At 53.5% G+C, this 20429-nt stretch overlaps 1 protein-coding gene across 2 annotated transcripts in view; it reads left to right on the top strand.

The window, feature by feature from the left end:
- Pex14 (peroxisomal biogenesis factor 14) overlaps nucleotides 1-17911 on the top strand; it is a 136477-nt gene extending 118566 nt beyond the window's left edge. The window contains 5 exon segments of one of the 2 annotated variants that reach the window (NM_172063.1): nucleotides 7876-7961; nucleotides 10998-11100; nucleotides 12244-12341; nucleotides 14973-15064; nucleotides 16700-17909. In NM_172063.1, coding sequence (NP_742060.1) covers nucleotides 7876-7961; nucleotides 10998-11100; nucleotides 12244-12341; nucleotides 14973-15064; nucleotides 16700-17153 — 833 coding nt within the window. In that variant the 3' untranslated portion in view covers nucleotides 17154-17909. 2 annotated transcript variants of the gene reach the window in all.
- The last annotated feature ends 2518 nt before the right edge of the window (nucleotides 17912-20429 follow it).

The following is a 20429-nucleotide window of genomic DNA, read 5'->3' as shown; positions in this document are numbered from 1 at the left end:
TGCTGAGAACAGAACAGTGGTGTGCAAACCTACACGGAAACATGCTTGGATGGTGTCTAGCATGGACTTGCTGGATGCCAAGTTTCTGGTTTCTGCTTCTTGGTTATTTTCTTTCTAATCACTCCTCTGGAGTACAATGTGCGTGCAGCAAGGATCCTGGGTCGTGGTGGTGGTGGTGATGGTTGTTTCGGTATCCTATTTGATAAATTGTAACTCACTCATTTGTGTAGTCACAGTATAGGGGTGTGTGTGTGTGTGTGTGTGTGTGTGTGTGTGTGTGTGTGTGTGTGTGTGTCCTATTATCCTAAAAAGTGTTTGTGTGCTTTTACCTGCGTGCCTCATTCCTGTGAAGTGCCAGTGTGTGCCTTGTTACCACACTGCCTTTTCACAAACCTTAGTAGTTTATGTGCTTCGTGTTTTCCCTGTTCTGGGGATTGAACTCAGGACATAAGACTTGGTAGCAAGAGTCTACCCACTGTGCCATCCTCACTGACTCCCTATGAGACTTTCAGGGTTCTGTCCCTTGGCCATTCCACTTCTCCTTGCTGGGACGTGGCGTTCAGTCTTACGTTTAGCCATGCTGACATGTAAAAAGGCCTTGCTGTTCTTTAAATTTGCATCTCGTGTATCAACTAATGATGCCAATCGTATTTTCAGGTTTAAATTTTTATATATATTTTATGTGTATGAGGGTTTTGTTTGCATGTACATCTGTGTACCACTTAACTGTCTGGTGCTGTAGAGCCCAGAAGATATGGGATCCCCTGGGACTGGAATTGCAGACTCTTGAGAGCCTCTATGTAAGTGCTAGGGACAGAACCTGGATCCTCTGCAAAAACAACCAGTGCTCGTAAGTGCTGAGCCAGCTCTCCAGCCCTGCCACCTTCAGGTTCTTACGGGTGGGTCATACATCGTTGTGAAGACTCCTGCAGCCCTTTGCCTGTTAATCAGCCTTGTCCCTGACCTGTTGAGCCACCAAGCTGCATGTGTGTTCCAGTCCCTCCTGTTTGCCTCCCTTGGCTCCCAGCCGTGACTTGCCTGTTTATTTTTGTGAAGGTGCCTTTGGTTGACATGCATTTTGTCATTTGTTTTGCCTTTTATGGCTCCCACTTTTATGACTTTGTGCATCACAAAACTCTTAAGACTTCTCTGTTCCCTGTTTTCAGAAGGAATCGTATGTCTGTGTAGTGACTGCTCTTTGTGTATGGCCCTAATGTTTGCATACAGTGTAGGCTCTGACTTCTTAATGTTACAGCGCCATTGTCTCACAGACTGTCCTTTCTTCACAGGGATGACGAGTGCACGTGCATGTGTGTGCGTGTGTGTGTGTGTGTGTGTGAGAGAGTGTGTGTGTCTGTGTGCATGTGCAGGCATGTGTGTGTACATGTGTGTATATTATTTAATATACGTACTGAATAATATAAAATAAATATATATGAATAAATTAATAAATGAAAGGTCTTACCCTGTAGTCCAGACTGGCCTCAAACTAAATCTCAAGCTTTTCAAGGGTTAGAAATACAGGCATGAACCAGCACAACTGGCTTGGCTTGCCTTCCCTTCTTCCCTTCCCTTCCCTTCCCTTCTTCCCTTCCCTTCCCTTCCCTTCCCTTCCCTTCCCTTCCCTTCCCTTCCCAGTGTCACGGATTAGACCCAAGGCCTGGTAACATGATCGGCATCCGTTCTACCTTGACCTGTGTACACCTCCAGCCCTGGGCTTGCTGAGACCTGGGCCCTGTGTTGCCCTGAGTTGGTTTTCAGCTCCTGGGCTCAGCCTCTGAGCATCTGGGACTACATTGCACCTGATTTCAGAGTCCACTCTTTTCCAGCTGTGATGTAGACGTGGATATACCATCACCTTTTCCAGCTGTGATGAGGACGTGGATATACCATCACTGTCCTTCATGCCTGAAAAGCACATTGCTGGCAACATCATAGGCCCATGAAAAATGGAAAAGATCATGTCTCGCTGGAAGTGCCTGTGGAGCCAGGCCTGGGATCTGTTGGCTGTGATGGCTGCTTGGCAACTTAGTATTAAGGCTCTTTGCCTTCATATGTGACAGAACACGCCCAGTGTATAATCAGCTGCCAGAAATCAGCATCACGAAGAAGGGCTAAAATTGAGCTGTCTGAGCTGCTCACTTCCTGTGCACAGAGGAGCCTTGCTATCCTGCATCTAGATCTTGGCCTCTAGATTCAGTTCTTTCTCTGTCCATGTTGCCAGCCACAGCCAGGTCTTCTGTGGGCCTTGTGCTGTAGCCAGCCTGGCTTAGCTTGGCCTGCAGTAAGGACCTTCAGTTGCTGTCTGTACAAAAGACCCAGCGATTCCACACTGTGGCAGGTGCTGATTTGTGGACTGGCTTTTGTCCAGGACCCTACTGAGTGAGCCTTGTCTTGCCATTTAATTTTCAGGGTCTGAGTGGAGCTGGCGGGCTGCTTTGAGGAGCTAGGCCACCACTGTAGAATCACAGCTCCAGCCTTGACGATCAAGGAGGGAAGCGCCCATGTCTTGCTGATGTCTGCTACTGCCCTGCCCTGTGCTTGGCCCCCAGCCTCCCCAGGGTAGTCACTGGAGCGTATCGTCCAGGCAGGATGATCAGGTTCAGGGCTGCTGCCGAGAGCTTCTCAGCTCGTTTGGTTGCATTGAGCCTGTGGTCCTACGTGCGTTACGGCCTGCTTCTGTCTATTCTCATGTGCTCAGAGCATTTCTCCGTCGATGGAGAATAGTGCACGGAACTAGTGCTGTTGGTTTGGTTGGTGTTCAGAGAATAGTCACAGAGCCTTGGAGATGGTGTCCCCCACCCCGTGGCCAGTGTCTCCACAGCTGCCCTAGTCCCGAGCCTCTGAGCTGGGGAGCTCCATGCAGCCCTTAGTGCCCAGACTGCTTCCTCAGTGCTGGGAGATCACAGGACTGTCTTTCTAGCCGTGGCAGTTTGTCCCTTGCCATGTTTTACAGTGGCAGTCCCGGAGATGCTCAGGTGTATAGGACAGTCATTGCTGTCTCTTGTTGTCACAAAGCTGTCAGGGTTGTGGTGCTGATGGAGCTCTCCCTGCCACCCTTGGGGTGATGGGGTCTTCAGGGAAGAGGTACCAGTGACCAGGGCTGAGGGAAGCACATTTGTCATGTGCCTGGGCCACCTCCCCACTTGTCCTCATGCCTTAGGGTCTGAAACACTGGGATTATAGGTGTGAGTACCTAATAACTGTGCAGCTTTAAAAACAGAGTTATTATTACTTTTAAGTGGGGGGGGGGGGGGGAAGAGAGTGAGTGTTCAGTGCCCTCAGAGGCCAGAGGCGTCACATCTCCTGGACCTGGGACACAGACAGTTGTAAGCTGCCACATGGATGCTGGGAACCAAACTCATGTCCTCTGGAAGAACAGCCAGCGCTGGGAACTGCTGAGCCATCTCTCCAGCCCCTGTTTTACAGCTTACTCAGACGGAGAAGCTGGCTCAGTTGGGTGCAGGCTCTTGCCACCAAGCCTGATGACCTGAGTCTGATCCCTGGGACCCATGTGGTGAGAGGAGATGGTGACTAGGGAGAGTTGTCCCTGTGTCCGTGCATGTGCTCATTTGTCCTTTATTCATGTAGTGAATAAATAAATGCGGCAATTTCCGGGGAAGCTTTTCACCTCCCTTTCCTTCCTTCCCACCCGGAGCCATCAAGTTGCTGGCCCTGTAGTTTGTTTCCGGACACAGGAGTGCAGTGAGGAGAGTCCACTGCACTCAGAAAAGCCTATTCTCAGAGTGGGCGGTGGGCAGGAGGCAGAAGGCAGGTGGTAGGACTGAGGAGTGAGCCAGTGTGAGGCCTCGAGTGGACCCTCTTACCCTTGAAGCTATGCAGTGGGAAAGGCTTTTGCATCTGCGTTTTCCTCTCTTCATTTTGCCACAGACAGAATTGTATCACACATCTCTAGAACGAGTGAAATGGCATTTCAGCTTCTAGTCTTTATAGACTCTCTGAACTTTAGGAAAGATCATTCTGGTCCCTTTTCATTAATAATGAAAACCAGGGGGCAATAAAATGTTCTTAACGCGAGCCTGGCAGGAACGCAGCGGCAGCGAGGGCGAAGGGTGAGCTGGCAGGGAACTACAGGTGTTCCTCAGGCCTGGCGAGGGCAGAGTCCTGCATGGTGGGCAGCGGTGCAGGGCCTGAGCTCCCAGATCTTAAGCTCTGGCGGCTGCTTGGCCTCAGGGTCCCGATGCCGGCAGAAAGAGCCTGCGCTTGTCCAAGCAGGGAGGTGTGCGTGTGTGGAAGCAGCTGACTCAGCAATCGTGGGGTCTGGTCGAGTTTTCAGCGTAGTGCAATTTGCCTTCTTGTAGGATATTCAGGGGCCACTGGCGTTTGAGAGTTGGCGTGAATGCGGCTAGCTGATTGCAGCACTAGGGAAGGTATTCTCTAGGGATTCGGGTTGCATGGACAGATGTCCCTTTGGAGCATGGACCCCTCCGTGTGGGAGATCACTCTTCCACCACGTTTTCCTCCTAAGATGGACTTGTACTTACTAGGGGTTGCGCCTCATGTCTGCCATGAAGAGCAAAGCCTGCCTAAATTAGAAAGGTGGAGCCATGGGAAGGCCCATGCAGGGCAGAGACCTGGCGTGCAGGCACCAGCTGAGAGTGTCACCCACCCCATGAGTCTCAGATTGGAGTCTAGAATTAAGGGAACTTGCAGTACACATGGATACCCCCAACAGACAAGGCAGTCCTGATGGCCTTCACAGGATGGGAACAGCTCACTGGGCAGCTCTGCAGTCCAGATGGAGATCGAGCAGGGCATTCTGTGACCACAGCTCAAACCCCAGCACCCACCCCCCCCCCACACCATCTGCATACCACTTAAGACCATAAGTAGAACCCAAAGGAAAAAAAGGTAGTATTTATGAGTCTTGTCACAGAGGACTAGTAACATGAAAAGTCCTCAAAGCAAGGAGGGAAAGAAGTGAAGTAGAAAAATGGAACAAAACCACTGTGCCAAAGGGCAATGCAGACAAAACCCGGCAGTGCCTAAGAGGCAGAAGCACCGGTCTGCTGCCACCCAGCCAGTTGGCAGACCTACAGCTGACATACACATGGAGACAGGCACTGATGTTGTGTGTGGCTGGTGGGTGGACTTGTGAAGCCCTATTGAGGGAGTCTGGCAGTTTCTCTCAGAATTACAACCACACATTTCTTCTGACCCATATCCCTCGGAAGTTTCGGGTTTTCAGATGGCCTGGATGGGAGCCGACACGGGTCTACAGTGCATGTGTGGTACAGTTACAGACCGGAGAGAGCTCAGTGTCTGTCAGCAAGGAGGTTTCGTGGACTCCCAGACAGCTGTGGGAAAACACTGAGAAATGGGAAGAAAGAAGGATATCAGACAGGCCCCCCATGCTCTACGTGTGCATGAACCTAGAAGAGAATGTGGAGCTGTGGACAGCCACTGCTGGTGACAGAGAACACCTCTACAGGAGACTAGCTCCTGTACTTGATACTTAACTGTGAGTCAGTCAGAAGGTGAAAAAAGGAGAGTCCAAGGCAAGGAGGAGCTGTTGTATTGATGGCAGTTTTATGGCCAAGATGAACTGGGGAATCCCATGTGAGCCCCGTGAGTTCAGGGGACTCTGGTAGTAAAGGGGACATTCTTGGTGGGTCCCTCTTTCCTCTTGAGAGCACTGTTTTGTAGCCCAGACAGGAGGGGGTACCCCTTAACCCCTTGGATGTCACGGTGACCTCAGCTTCCCTGTGCCCGCAGCCCACCATAAGCCTGCCCGGGGCCCTGCTCCTCCTCTTGGGTTTTGAGACAGCAGACGGTGGCAAGTACCTCAGTGAGCTTGCAGGCGTGGGTGGAGAGGGAAGGGGGGCAGGAGAGCTCCCTGAAGCCCAGTTCCCACAACGCTCCTGTCCCTCCTTTCTCCTCCCAGTCTCACCTTTGGAGGAAGGCAGCTTTTCTCTGAGCAGAGCCTGTCAGGCACCTTTCCATTGACACAGTGCTTTGTTTCATCCATGACTGCCAAGAGTGCCCACCATGGTCTCTGTCCTTCCTCTTGGCCATCCCCTGAGAGGAGGCCGACTTGACCCCTGTTAAGAGGCCTAGAGAGAGCAGGCCAGATTACATACCCAAAGCCCCTTGCGAACTGTTTGTGGGAGGGTAGAACCCTCCTCGCATCTGGAGAGGACTCTCATCTGGAACTGTAGGGATTTTGCCCACGGACATGTCCCAGGGCCCAGTAGAAACCTGAGGTTGGGCCTCCTCTGTACACAGCTGTTAGCAGGTTTAATTTAGGGATTAGGCGTAGTAAGATCAACAGTGACAAAGCCTAACTATGTTAAAAGGCGTGCTCCCCGCCCCGGCCCCCACCCCCATTCTGTGTCTGATCTTTTTTCCTTACAGAGAACTTTCACTTTTTCCTCTTAAGAGAAACACTTGGGCTTTTCTTAGGCGAATTCAAATTATCAGTGTCTCTGCCCCTTATGCTTGGAGGCCATTGTTAAGTGAAATAAGGCTTAGAGTGTGCACTGAGAGACTAAGACAGTCTGAGGGCTGAGGCGGCGATCAGTGTGTGATGGCAAGCAGTGTATACAGTGTGAATGCGCTGTCTTGGGTGGGTCAGGGCGGGACGGCTGAGATGCCATGGACACTTAGAGTGGCGTACGCAACAAAGCCTGTGGGCTGTTTTTTTCTGGAGTTTTCTATTTACTGTTTTCAGAGCACAGTTTCAGAAAGGAAAGACACAATAAATGTCAAGCAGGCCTATATGTGCTGGTTGGTGTGAACTGGCCAGGAGCCTACCCTGGGAGCATTAGATATTCACTCCAATCCTCAACCAAATGGCAAATTTATGAGAAGTTTTCCTTCTAAAGCTTCCTTACTCTGATCTAGCCTGGCTCTATTTTCCTCTGGACCCTTGCTAGGGTCTCCCCCACTTTGAGCTTATCCCAGTGTTGCTGTAAAATTATAAAAAATAAAAGTCTTTTTACCCGCTCTAGGTCCGGCACCGCAGTGCCCCAAGATGTCTGCTAGATATCTTAAGTCTCAGTCAGCAAAGCGTCTCACCCGCTCTGCTCCATCCCATATCACACTGCTGAAGGCCTCTCTCTGAGCCTGGCAGCCATCTCTCTACCTATCTAGTTCCCAAGGCAGGTTTCCATGCCAGAAACACACATCCCAACTCCATGGCAGCCCAGACCAGCCGCCAAACACTCTCTTAAATCTACACATGAAAGAACACACAACACAATAACCTTTGACCCAGCTGATAAGATATAATTGCCCACCTAAACATACAGAGCCCTGTACACATCCACCCCTTAACTTTACAACACCCAGAACTAGGCCAGTGTTCTCCTGAAATAGAGTAGGTCTCGTGCTACTTTCCCCGCATGGTTGGCTAGTGTTCCAGGCCCTTGACCTGTCTTCCCCATCCCACCCACTCTGGCCTCCACGACACAGATCTTGGCCCTGTCCCTCAGCACCTCAGAAGCTGCTTTGCTTAGTCCTTTGCAGACTTGTGTCTTCAGAGCAGAGAGGCCCAGGTCCCATTGGCCCCTGGTTTACCCTCTGTGTGGTGTGCACACACTGGCCTCTAGAATGATCCTTGTTCCTTGACCTCATGAAGCTAAGACAAAGGCCCTCACGTCACCTGCCTTCTGACCCCCATGGCTGGACACTAAGCTCACAGCTAGATACCTCCTCCCAGCATCTCACGGGCAGGTCACTTCCATCCAAAGTGAGGCAGACGGTGCTGGGACCTGGAAAGAAGGAGAAAAGGCAGAGCTGAGCAGAGTTCTGGTGCTCACGTGCTTTCTGCAGCCGGGTGTCTCACTTGCCTGCTACTGGCACACTCCTGGGAGAGACCTGTCCGAGTTTCTTCTTCCTTTCTTTCTCCCCCAGGCCCCGGAGGTTCCCGATGGCGAGATTACGGTGCCTTGGCCATCATCCTGGCAGGAATTGCATTTGGCTTCCACCAGCTCTACAAGGTAAGTCGCCTCCCAGGGGCCACAGTGCTATGCCTTGCCACCCTTTGGCATTCGGCTCTCCTCCCTCCTGGCCCCTGGCTTATTCACAAAGGCCTTCCAGGCAGTGGGACCTGGCCCAGAGCACAGTGACTGTGGTGGAAGCAGGGAACACAGCAGGAGAGACATGAATGCACACGGCACTGCTGCTTCACCTCTCCACCCCGACCCCCATCCACAGCACGTCCGTCCGTCCGTCCATCAGCTCGAGTATTGAGAGTAGTGCCTGGCACCAATGAGAAACATGCAAAGCAGAGAACGGAGCAATCTAGTCGTTCCAAGCTGGGACACTGGAGCCTAGCTTCGTGTGTCGAACCTGACTCTGTCCCAGAGGACAGTTCCATCTGTAAGATTGGGCCGAGACAGCTCATGCGACTTTGCGGTGGTGTGAAAGTGTGCCTACGCTATCTGTCACCACTGCAGGTGCCTACGCTATCCATCAGCACTGCGGGTCCGCACTCAGTGAAGGAACCGAGGCAGTGCGCACCAACGGAGGCTTTGGCTTTAGTAGGCTGGCTCAGCTGCTCCAGCGACATTCTGAACACACTGAAGGCAGGGCAGGAGCACCGTTGCTCAGTAGGTCAGCAGTCTGAGTGCATCGTCCCCGTATGATGGCTTACAGCATCCGTAGAACTGGCCTCAGATTGCAGCGAAGGCCAGGCCTGTCCTGGAGGAGCTGGAGCAGTGCTGGCTCCCTGCCTGCTGGCACGTGGAGCCCCGTAGATGCCCTTGTTCCTCCTGGTATTTACAACTAGCCCAGGAAGCACACTTCTTGTTTTCTGTGGATTGTGGTAGCATCTGTATAAATGTGGGATTTTTCCCTGGGCCTTGTGAGTCAGCCAGCCCTCAAGAGCTCACAGCTCAAGATGCTCACAGCAGATCCGAAGGCACTGAACCAACATTTTCTCCCCTGATAGAGCGGAAAGGCCTGTCCTTGATGTGAAGAAACTAGTCTACAAGATGCACAGCCAGGATGGCCCCACATTAGCCTGCCCTGAGAGAAGCCTTGTTCTCCTCTGACGCCTCCCACTAATCCAGCCTGCATTTAGTGACTTTTTCTTTTTTCTTTTCTTTCCTTTTCTTTTCCTTTTTTAAGGACTCACTGAATTCCCAGGCTTGCAGTGTAATTTGAGCACGTGAAAAGTGTTTAACCCTTTCATTCTTAGATTCTTAGTTTTTACTTCACACAATAGCTAATGACAAATCTGTAGCAGAACATAACTAACTCTTCAGGGTAGTGCCTGTTGCCAGAATAAGAAATCCCTGTGCAGAAATTCAGAAGCCAGGTGTTGAGCTGGAGCTCACCCGCTCTGAGCTGCTGTGGAGGCCTGTGTGGGGCAGCCTTCGCCAGCCTCTGGCTGCAGACAGGCACCAGTGCAGAGGTCACAAGTACCAAGGTCCTGTGAGCAGCTCTAATTGTCTCATCACAGTGACAACCCGACTGCCCGCCCCCACAAAACAGGAGGTGTGGCACCTTGGTTCAGATGTGACACAGAGGTTGTCATCTGTTTCATGGAGCTCTGGCCACCAGCCTGTGTTTTACAAAGAACGGAAACCTTGAATTGTTTGGTCACAGTGGTGACAGGTCTTCAGCATGTTAGTGATACGTTTAGAAAAAGCAGGGCCATCTTCCTTTGTGCAAATAGAAACTTAGCCAGAGCAGCAGCTCCCCGCTCATGGGCTCTGGCCTCAGGGATGGGGTGTAGCTGCTTATGCAGCTGAGAATTTCTTGACTTTTATACTTTGGAACCGTCAGGCTGCAGTTGATGAGTTTCGCTCAGTTGTGGGTAATAACTCACACTGTGGCTACAAAGCACTTTGCAAAATAGAAACGGCTTCTATGCATGCGCTAAATGACTAGCCTCACTCTGAAATGAGTTCTCCCACAACCCCCTGTGAGACCTGCTTTTCTCCCTAGCACAGAAGTGGAAGGGAGAACAGTCCTTCTTTACCTGTCTGGGACCCAAATAGACTAAGGACCTGAGTTCTCTCCAGACAGCACCCGCCAGGCTCCTGTGCTTGGCCAAAGTGGGGTGCACCCTAGATTGGGGACCTAGATGGTCTCAGGGCCCCAAGCTGCACAGTGGCAAAGCACAAGTTCTCTCTTCCGTTTTCCTGGCACCTTCTTCCTTGTTGTGTATCCGTGTCCCAAGCCCTACAGGTGGTCACCAGTTGTGCCCCCACCTTCCTAGTGATGGAGAGGCTGGTTCAAGGCATCCTTGTTTGGTGGCTTTGCAGTCATCAGCCTTGACATTCTGTGTCCCCTGGGGCAGTTCTCTTTTGCCCTATCTTTCTGTTCTGGGAGTGTATAGGCTGTTTTGGCTCCTTCTGTAAGGAAGCCCCTTCTGATGATTAAAAGAGTCCAAGGTGACCTCTGGAGTAGGCTTTCTACGTGCACGCCTTATCTCCACCATTGAAGGTCAGCAATCCCAGAAGTCTGCCTGTTTTCCTCTGATTTCTCCAGTGCTGCTGTATTTACTCAGATCTAACACAGCTTCTGGGTGGGTGAGACAGTTTGTTTCACTCACGGAGTTGAAGTGTGAAAGACTCAGAAGGGTACAGTGAAAAGCTGCCCAGCTCTCCGCCCCAGAAGCCACCAGTAGGGTCAGCTTCTGGTATATCCTTCTGTAGTCTCTCCTTAGAACTCTTGAAATAGAATTGAGAAGCCTCACAGGAATGTGTATCTAAGGAAAGTAAGAGACTGTAATAAGGCCTCCCTCATACATGGAGGCCTTCCCCAGGCTCAGGGGACAGCTCAAAGATGGTGCCCGGCCCCCCAGCCACATCTGGAGGCTCAAAAGGAATTTTGGTCTTTGTCCTTGTTCAGGTGGAAGTTTCTACCAGGCCCCATCTTGGTCTTGTTACTTTTTCAAGCACTTTGTTTCTAGTATGAAGAGCGCAGAGCTTCTGTGGAGTAGCCTGCAGAGGATCAGGGCAGGTTGGGTGGTGGGCTTTGAGAGACTGGTGTCGGCCACCTTCTCACCTGACCACTTCTTGCAGAAGTACCTGCTGCCCCTCATCCTGGGAGGCCGAGAGGACCGGAAGCAGCTGGAGAGGATGGCGGCGAGTCTCTCGGAACTGAGTGGCAGTGTGGCCCAGACAGGTAAAGATTAATGACTCCATCAAGTCACCCCTCAAAGCGTCCTCCCGCAGCCCCTTTTCGGCCCCTCCCTCTCCCTCGTCTCCACTCTGTGGTGACTTCATTTATCTGCTCTGAGAATCTGTTCACATTTGCAAATGAAGCCGCCGTCATTTCGGTTTAATTTGAAATTGCTTGTTTACTGTCGGCGCGGCCTCAATTAATTATGTTTTTACGGAAAGGCTCCCAACCTCAGAATATTAATAAGGGGAGTAAAATGACAGCCTTTCTGAGGGCTGTAAAGTTCAGTTTTAATTTCTGCTTCTATGAGGTTTTCAGGGGGGTTTTCAGTGATTTTTTTTCCCCTTCCCTCGAAGAATCCGATGCAGGGTCAAGAGAGTCTGTAATTACTGTGGCTCCCGGGACCCCTGCCACCTCCCTTGTTATCGACTCCACACGGATGGCACTCAGTGCCTGCTGCCCCAGTGATGGCCTAGATTAGCTGGGACCTGTTGTGGCAGAGGTGGCTTTTCTCCTTGTGAACTTGTTTACTAAGTGGGAGCTGGGAATCTAAACCTCGAGGCTGGCAGGAGTAGCCACCTGTCCCAGGCGGGAGGCTCTGTCCTCGCTGGCACCTGTGCAGAGCGGTCTGGAATTCCCTAACTCATCTGTCCCATGAACCATTGCTGTCCTAGGAATCGGGGACATCGTAGTCACAAGCCTCAACAGGTCACCTGGTGGTGGGGCATTGGGGCATGCTCAGTGGGGAGAGAACAGGGGAGACCACCCAGATGGGACTTGCACTTTCCCTCTTGGAACTGAAGCTACCCCAGAGCACCAAGGGCACTGAGGCCAGTGAGATGAATGATCAGAGCCTGCCGGGGGCAGGAGAGCCAGGCCCGACAGCCAGACATAATTAGAGGGGAGAGGTTTTGGACGGATATACTGTTGACCACAGACAAGCACACAATGGAAAGATGAAGTAGAAACACCAGAGGTTACACACAGAGCGGGTGGATCACCCCAGGCACAGATAAATTATCTGGGTGTTGGGGGGGGGAGCTGCAGATACATTCCACATAGCAGGGAGGTGAGCAGCTTGCAGGTGTGTGGGCAAGGAGGGGACCTTGGGCACTGACTTACCAGACATGACTCTTTCTTCCCTAGTGACTCAGGTACAGACAACACTGGCCTCTGTCCAGGAGCTACTGAGACAGCAGCAGCAGAAGGTCCAGGAGCTAGCCCATGAGCTGGCCGCTGCCAAGGTACTTTGGGCCCTTAGTTCCCCAGGCCTAGGTCTGTTCATTTAGCTCTAGGCCTAATGATCCTCCATGATCGTCTACTGTCTTCTGGGTGCCTGAGTGTCCTCAGTTTTCAGTGTTCTATCATAGGGTGACACCTCGGGTTGTCACTGTCCGTCCTGTTGAAGAAGGGGGGGCACCACTGTATTGGTGTAGCATTTAACTAGCAAGAACAGCCTTCATGTCTCCATTGCTACCTCCTGTTGATAAACCTTTGATGGCAGGCATGCCCCTGCAGGCTCGGTTGTAGGTCACAGCCAGGCCAAGGGGTCCAGTCAATGGAGGAGATGTGCACCATGAGCAGTTTTCTAGTTCACACTCTCCCTAAGCTGCTGGGCCCACCTTGCAGTGGGGCTGTTCTCTAGACCCAGGACTCATGGGGTCAGATGATTTGAAAGGAACTAGAACCAAGTAAGGTTGACTGTGGCACTTTCCGCACCTCACTGCTCAGATCTGAAGCAGTCTGCTCGGCAGCGGGCTGAAGGGCCAGTCCTCCATCTCCATTCGCCAGCTCTCTGACCACAGGTGGGTCTCACCTTTGTGGGTCTTTGTTTGTAAACGAGCTGTGGCCAGTGCCTGCCTTGCTATACTTACTGTTCATGTGCTCAAGAGCAGTGCTTGATAGCAGTCAGAGCTCAGGATTCAGGTCCTCAGCTACGCGTGTGACTGACGGGGTCTGAGAGGCAGCATCTGTGGGCTCCTCTGTAGGTCCCAGCTGAGCTGCTCTTAGGGATGCCGGCCTTCTGCTCAGCTGAACTAAGAATCCAGGAGAGTGAACATCTCTGTACTTCTGGCAGAGCCTGGGGTCCCTGTTGTGAGGGCCGCCCCCAAGAATCCCTCCTGGCACCCACTCCCTCTTACACAGGCTATTTCCTTCCTGCTCAGGTGGCCGCTGCTGCTGCTGCTGCACTGGCTGTGTCCCCGCAGGCAGCTATAAAGCAGGCAGGCAGCGTGGCCTCCAGCTGACCGATCGCTCAGCTCTGAGGCCTGAGTGGCCAGCAGCCCTTCTGAAGGTTGGAAAGCTATTTTTTCTTCAGGCCCTGAGCTGACATCAGGACCAGGTGTTGAGCTCCAAGGAAAGTGGGGATGGCTGGTTTGGGGCCTGCTATGGTCTAGAAGAGTCCGCAGTTGTCACGGCTCCTGCCCTACAGAACTTTTCCCTGCTCTCCCTGCTGAAGTGAGGCTCTGGCCTGGCACCCAGGCCCACACCGTGTGAGGACTCTGTTACCCTATAAACCAAAGAGGCCAGCTATGTTTTCTCAGCTGTAATGTAAGTTTTTATATCTGCCTTCCAAACTCCTACTGGAGCCCTGTAACAGCGAAAAGAAGAGCTTTGAGTAATTAAAACCTACATAAAACTGAAGCCTGTGAGTTTGCTACAACTGTTTTTAAAGAGACTGGCTAAAAAGCCCCAGATGTCAGATTTTATTTCCAAATCCTGGCATCTGGCACCATGTGCGTTTGGAAATCTGAGTCCTTTGTGGCCAGTGAGTGGAAATTGCTCCCTTGTTAATGGCCTGCTGTAGCTTTCAAGGTCTCAGAGAAGCCAGAACAGTGGCTCGCTGGGCCTTGCTCTCTGGTGGTCTGCAGCAGGGACCTATGGAAATGGATAAGAGGGCAGTGGCCTGCTTCCTGCTTCTTTCCAGGCTGCCCTTCAGCTGAGAACCTCCTTTCCACAGGGGCATGCCCAGTGGGCTGTCTAGGCTAGCTGACAATGTCCTTACCTTGTATCAGAAGCCATGGCTCATAGGGAAGATCCCGGGATGTCCCCTCATCAGCCTGCGGAGAGCCGAGTGAACAGAGACCCTCAGGCCTCTCATCCCTGCATACAGGTCACAGAGCACGTGGCCACCTATAGCCCCAACTTACTGACAACTGCTTGCCCTTCCCTCTCCACACCATAAAGGCATGCTTCTTCAAGGGTTGGTGCTAGGAAAGTGTCCTGCCCCTCTCTCCACTCAGCCTCGACATTTCCTAAAGAATGAATAAGATTGGGCGGAGTGGTCCACAGGTATTGATGCTGCCAGTGAGGTTTGGCCAGGGGCATCTTCCTTGACCCTTAGGAAACCTCTGGAGATCTGAGGTCCTGGCCAGGAGCCAGAGATCCTGAGCAGCTTGGAGATGGCATTAGGGTGAGGTTGCCATCTTGACCTGTTCAGCCTTCCTGTAAGCACCTTCCCTGGGCCACCTCTGGGCTGCTGCCCTAATTAGTGCTGACTTCTGGGAGGTGTGGTTCCAGGGAGGGGTCGTTGTGAGGTGGCTTGTGTCTGCTGGTTGTTTTAATGGACATTTCAAATATTCAACAGAAGTGGAAGATCCTCATGTCTAGAGCAGCCCCTCCTGCTGTCCCAGCATAATGTCACCAAATGGCCACCACTACAAACCACCACCACCACAAGCCCGTGTCAGTGTCTGTGGGAGACATAAGGGCTTCTTTGTTATTTCACACATGAGTGCTGCAGTGCCACCTAAGAACACTGAGTGACTTCTTAACACCATTGTACCCAGTCAGGGCCCTTCTAAGTCCCCCAACCTCAGACACTGGCTGGCAGCAGGCACCACTGTGACCCGTGTTATCTGTGTTCTGACCTACAGGCTACCACATCAACCAACTGGATCCTGGAGTCCCAGAATATCAATGAGCTCAAGTCAGAAATCAACTCTCTGAAAGGACTTCTTCTGAATCGGTAGGAGAGGAAGCTCAGGGCTCTGTCTCACTTAATGTCAGCCTGGTGGTGTCGGGGTCTTGTGGGCTGGCGTGACAATCACGGGAGGGACAGGACTCCTCACTGGGCCGGATGATGAAGGTCTTGAGCCAAACCTCAGGCACGCCAGCCTCCCCTCCTAAGGAGCCCTCCCTCCCGCCCCAGGGGACAGTGTCCATTGTGTTGTGTTTAAAATAGAAGAAGAAGAAGAAGGGTTGAGAGGACACTGAGGCAGAGAGCAGGGCCTGCAGGAGAACACTGCCCGCTGTATGACATCTATGGTCAAGTACACTGGAGGTGGCCGCTCTCTGCAGGCAGCCTTGTCTCAGACAACATCACATTGAGGCCACGGGTGTGAGAGCTGCACCAGAGCAGCTCTGCCTCCCCTGACGCTCGCTTCCTGGTGGTCGCTGTGTTGACCTGATTGAGAGCAACCAGACTAAGACTGGAAGCCTCTGTCCGGAAGTGCAGTGTCCAGGAAGCCGGGGTCAGCAGTCAGTTGGCCTGCGTGTGCCCAAGTGGTCTGTGCCTGGAGGCCTGTGTGTCTGCTTGGCCAGGGACTTAGGAGCTGTGAGGCAAGACCTGGACAACCAAGGTGGCTTCATGGGAGCAGGGAGGATGGGGAAGAGGATGCTGTGGGGAGCCCAGGCTGGAGGACCACCCTTCCTAAGGCCTCTCACATCCTGACCTTGGGCGGAGGGAGGGTGTCTCCACAGCTGAGGTGGCCTATCCAGGCAGGACATGCAGATTGTTCTTAGCAGTCTTTGTCCCTCCAAACCAGAGGACAAGTGCCTCTGTGGTTAGGGGACAGATGCAGGCTGTCGGGTGACTCTGAAACCGAGGAGACAGCAAACCGAGCTTCTCGTGTTTGTGCTGCTGCTGAGGGATAGCGCAGGGCCAGACGGTGTGGGCTGCCAGGCGGGCCCTCGGCTTGAAGGCTGACTCTGTGGCCACTGCTGGGAGGTGGCACGGCCCTGGGCAGGAGCAGGGCTTGTCCTCTTGGCCTTTGCAGGAACAGGACTTCATGTCATAGAGCTGCATTGAGCCATGACCATGCTGACCCAACTTCCCAGGTCTGTCCTGGAATGGGCTTCAGTCTGGTTGGCTACTGGCCGAGGCCCAGGACTCGGCTTTTACTTGGTCAAAGTTTAGGCTCAGAGGTTCCCAGTGAAGGCGCTAACACCATCCTTTTGGTCTAAATGACTCTGACCTCCTGGCCCAGTAGCCAGGGTTCCCCAGCCACCCTTTGTTGAGATTATGGGCACATCGGCCAGGGCTCCCAGGCTCCCAGCCTCGGCCTCTTTTGCCACAGGAGTGGAGCAGAGACAGTGTTGAATGTGGTGGGCAGCTCTAGAGTACTTAGGGTCCCCAGCTGGCAGACCAGCAGCTGCCAAGGAGGGTAGGTCCTGCCCCAGGGTGCCATCGGGCAGCACAGGGTGCTTCTGGTGTCTGGCTTGGCTGATGAGGCCTTCAGTGGGCCCTGCCTCGTGGCCCTGAGAAACTGCTGCCATCCCTGAGCGTTCAGGGATCAGGGACCAAGGGGGGGTGTGGCACTGCAGCCAGGGGCTATCACCAACCTCTACCTGCTTCTCTCTCTCTTTCCTCGTCCACTGCTAGGAGACAGTTCCCTCCCTCCCCGTCAGCCCCGAAGATCCCCTCCTGGCAGATCCCAGTGAAGTCTCCGTCACCCTCCAGCCCCGCGGCCGTGAACCACCACAGCAGCAGTGACATCTCCCCTGTCAGCAATGAGTCTCCGTCCTCCTCTCCAGGGAAGGACGGCCACAGCCCTGAGGGCTCCACAGCCACATACCGCCTGCTGGGGCCTCAGGAAGAGGGGGAAGGGGTGGTGGACGTCAAGGGCCAGGTGAGGATGGAGGTGCAAGGGGAGGAGGAGAAGAGGGAGGACGAGGAGGGCGAGGAGGATGAGGATGATGACGTGAGCCACGTGGATGAAGAGGACGTCCTCGGGGTACAGAGGGAGGACAGACGGGGCGGCGATGGGCAGATCAATGAGCAGGTAGAGAAGCTGCGGCGGCCAGAGGGCGCCAGCAATGAGAGTGAGCGAGACTAGGGCTGGCGCTTGGTTGCCCGCCTTCCCAGTGCCCCAGGGCCTCAGAGGCGGGTGGGCAAGAGTTGTGGCTCTGCTTCCATGAGGGGGGCCGGAAACCCAGGTAGGGGTGGGGCCGTCCTTCCGTGCAGTGTGGGCTGCGTTTCTTTTCACCAGCCTCCCAGACAGGTTCCCAGCCCCAGCCACGGGCCCAGGCCGAGAACTCGGGAGCTCTGCACTCCAGCCCCCTCCTTGACGGGTGTCTTGTCTAGGTGTGTCCTCTGAGTACCTTGACCACCTGACACCATGCATGGCCAGAGCTCATGTCATTTCCTGCCTCTGTCACCTCAGTGCAGGGGAACTATGGCCCCCCTCGGTCTTGCTGTCTCCCCCACTGTGCCCTGGCCTGGCTTGTGGCTTCTTCTTTGCCTGTTCCAATAGCCAGGGTGCCAGCCCCGCTCTTCATCTCTGGGGCTGCCAGCCTTCCCACAGCCAGGTCCTGGCTGACAGATGCCGCCCTTGGGCGCCTGTCCCCAGCCCACCTGCCCGTTGTCTTCTATACCACACGAGACGTCCTCGCTTGCTGTGTCGTGGTTTAGCTACTCAGTGGTGAGGCGTGCTTCTCCCTCCTGCGGTGGAGGAGGCAGCAGGGCCTTCCTGACCAACAGCCATGTCTGTCCTTCCCACTGAGAAACACATGTTCATTTACGTGATCATGTATAGATTTCAGACTATAAGATAAGACTGTACATAATGTAATAAATACGAGTTGCCATATTTAACTCCTGGCTCTGACCTCATCTGCTAGCGCCTGTGCCTGGGAGGTGGGTCTCAGCCAAAGCTCCGCCAGGTAACTACCAGAGCAGGGCCCCAGAGACCAGGGGCTCCGGGGACCTGTCAGAGGCACTCACCTGGAACTGGAGGGGCTCCTTGCTTGCGCTGGTGTCTGTGGAGGGCGACATTCCCCCGAGAGCGGGAGGAAGGACTGTTACTGTATATAGACCTGGTGCTGAGGGATGAGCTGCCTTCCTTAAATGGATGCACATTCCCCGGGAGCCTGTCTGTGCTCTGCTAGTCCCTCGCTTGCTCGCTTGCTCAAGCCCGCCCTGTCTCCCTTTAACCTTCACAGTGTGCTGAGCTGTGACCAGAAAGCTGGGGCAGGAGGAGTGCCTTCCAAGGGACAGTCTTTACTCCATCCTCCCAGGGCCGGCCATGCCTGGAGCCATGGAGTTTCCGGTCATGTGCCTCCTGTGGATGTGGGCCTCTGAAGTGGAGAGTGCCTGGTAGTGCCCACTGCTTCGGGTGGAGCTGTAAAGCAAGACACATGCCCCTGCGGTGGCTCCTCACCACCTGGGAAAGGAGGGGACATGCGTACAGCATAGCTGAGGGGGTGACCGAGGGCTGCTTCATGCTTCATCCCAGGAGATGCCCACCTCCCGCCTTCTGTCCCCCTTCATCCTCACCCACGAATCCTCAGGGCTGCATCTCTAGCCGCCAAGTCCCTAGAGAGGCAGTGCCCTGGCCCTGCAACCATTCTCTTTTCTGTCCCTGCCTCCTGATATCCAAGTAAACCATGTTTCTTCATTCCTGGGGATGACCAGTCTGCATGGCCGCTGGCTTCTGGGGGAGCAGGAAGCCCCAAGGAGTCCCAGTGTCAGGAGGCAGGGTAGACCTGAGGTGGTCCATCAGAATCACCTGAATCCTGGGATCACCACTGCTACCGTCTTTGGTACGGTGACCACTTGTTACTGTCATAACTTTGGAGGTCCCTTCAAAAGAGAACCAGGAAAGTCTAGGGGGCAGATATCCTGGGACAGAAGTGAAGCCAGAGTGGGGGCTGCGGCGGTGAGTGCTAAGTGCTGTCAGGCTCTGCTTGCTGGGGACATGAGCTCCAGGCATGAGAGGAGGTCTGTGCCCCTCTCCCCCACCTGGGCGTCACCAGCTCGGAAGGTTCCAAGCTCAAGCTCAGAAGAGAAGGGACAGAAACCTGAGTTCAGCTTTTGAGGACAGACTCTGGCCTGACTTCAGGGAGAGAAAAGCCCCTCCCCAAAACTGCGTGAGGGCTGCCTAATAAAGGCGGCTCCTGGACGGGGGAAACGGCCCTTTGAAAAAAAAAGCCTTTCATTAGAAAAATAATGCATTTCATCCAAATAAGGTAAAAATATTTGGAATGGGGCAGAAGTGAGCAGCAGGCAGCCCCGTCAGGCCCTTTCTGGAAGGGAGTACATTATTAAACTCAATTACGATGTCTTTTTATAAAGTGTCGTTTGGGAGGGGACGAACCCCAGTACTTGGAGGCCATGCCCAGCTGCCTTGACCACCCTGCATGAGCTCCCCTCAGACTCTGCCCCCCATCCTCCGCCCAGAGCCGGGTGACTCATTGGAACTACCTAGGCAGATTGGAAAGAGCAGGTTGGGGAAGGCAGAAGAAGCGGTGGGGGAGTGGGAGGGCATCTGGAGTTTGTATGGGGCCTGCTTCAGGCTTCCCAGGTACTGTTGGTAGGGAAAAGGCTTGCCCAGGGACTTCTAAGTTTGTATCCCCAGTATTGGGCTTCTCTGTTGTATGTGTGCATAAGTACATGTATTTAGGAACCATTTGTGACTTGGGAGCGACGAGAGGGACCTTCTACTCAGAGGACTGAGTTATGGCTCCTCCAGTGGTCTGTCTCTTGCTCGCTCGCTCTTGTATACAGTGCAACCCTCCTTGGGCTGAGTGACTTGCACTGACAGAAGAACAGTCTGTGACCGTCCTTTGGGGCCCTCATATCCCCTACTTACTCTGGGACCCAACCAGGCTTGAGAAGACACCAGCTCTTGGTGTCCTGGCTATGCCTCTCCTCCGGGGACTGTCCTGCCACTGCCTCAGAGCCCAGGGAAGGAAGAGGCAGGCTGTAGTCTCCTCAGGAGCGTCCTGAGTTCAGGGTTGCTTTATCTTTAACACTCCTGTGGGACACCAGAGGAGGTCCCAGGTTCCAGTGGGAGGCACCAGCACCAGGGAGGCCTTTCTAAGCTACACCCACCCTGTCTGGCCAAGTGGCTAAGGGAGGATCTTAGCTGGTCCCTCAGGTTCTTTACTCAAGGGTAACGAGCCCGTGCTATCACACACATTACTATGGCCGCGGGGGTGAGCCGTTTCCGCTGCCCTGCCTGAACAGCTCAGCCAGATCATAACCCCAAGACTCTTGATCAAAACGAGTTGAGAGCTCAGCCTACATCTTGGGGTGACTTTACCTGAATGATGACCAAATCTTCATAGTTCTCTTTCTTTGAAGGCTTTAAAGTCAGTGTCCTCCCGTAAAA

This window comes from Rattus norvegicus, chromosome 5 (genome assembly GCF_036323735.1).
Source record: "Rattus norvegicus strain BN/NHsdMcwi chromosome 5, GRCr8, whole genome shotgun sequence".
In the NCBI taxonomy this organism is placed as follows: domain Eukaryota; kingdom Metazoa; phylum Chordata; class Mammalia; order Rodentia; family Muridae; genus Rattus; species Rattus norvegicus.
The sequence above is the reverse complement of the archived record's forward strand: the minus strand, read 5'-3'. Positions and strand labels throughout refer to the sequence as shown.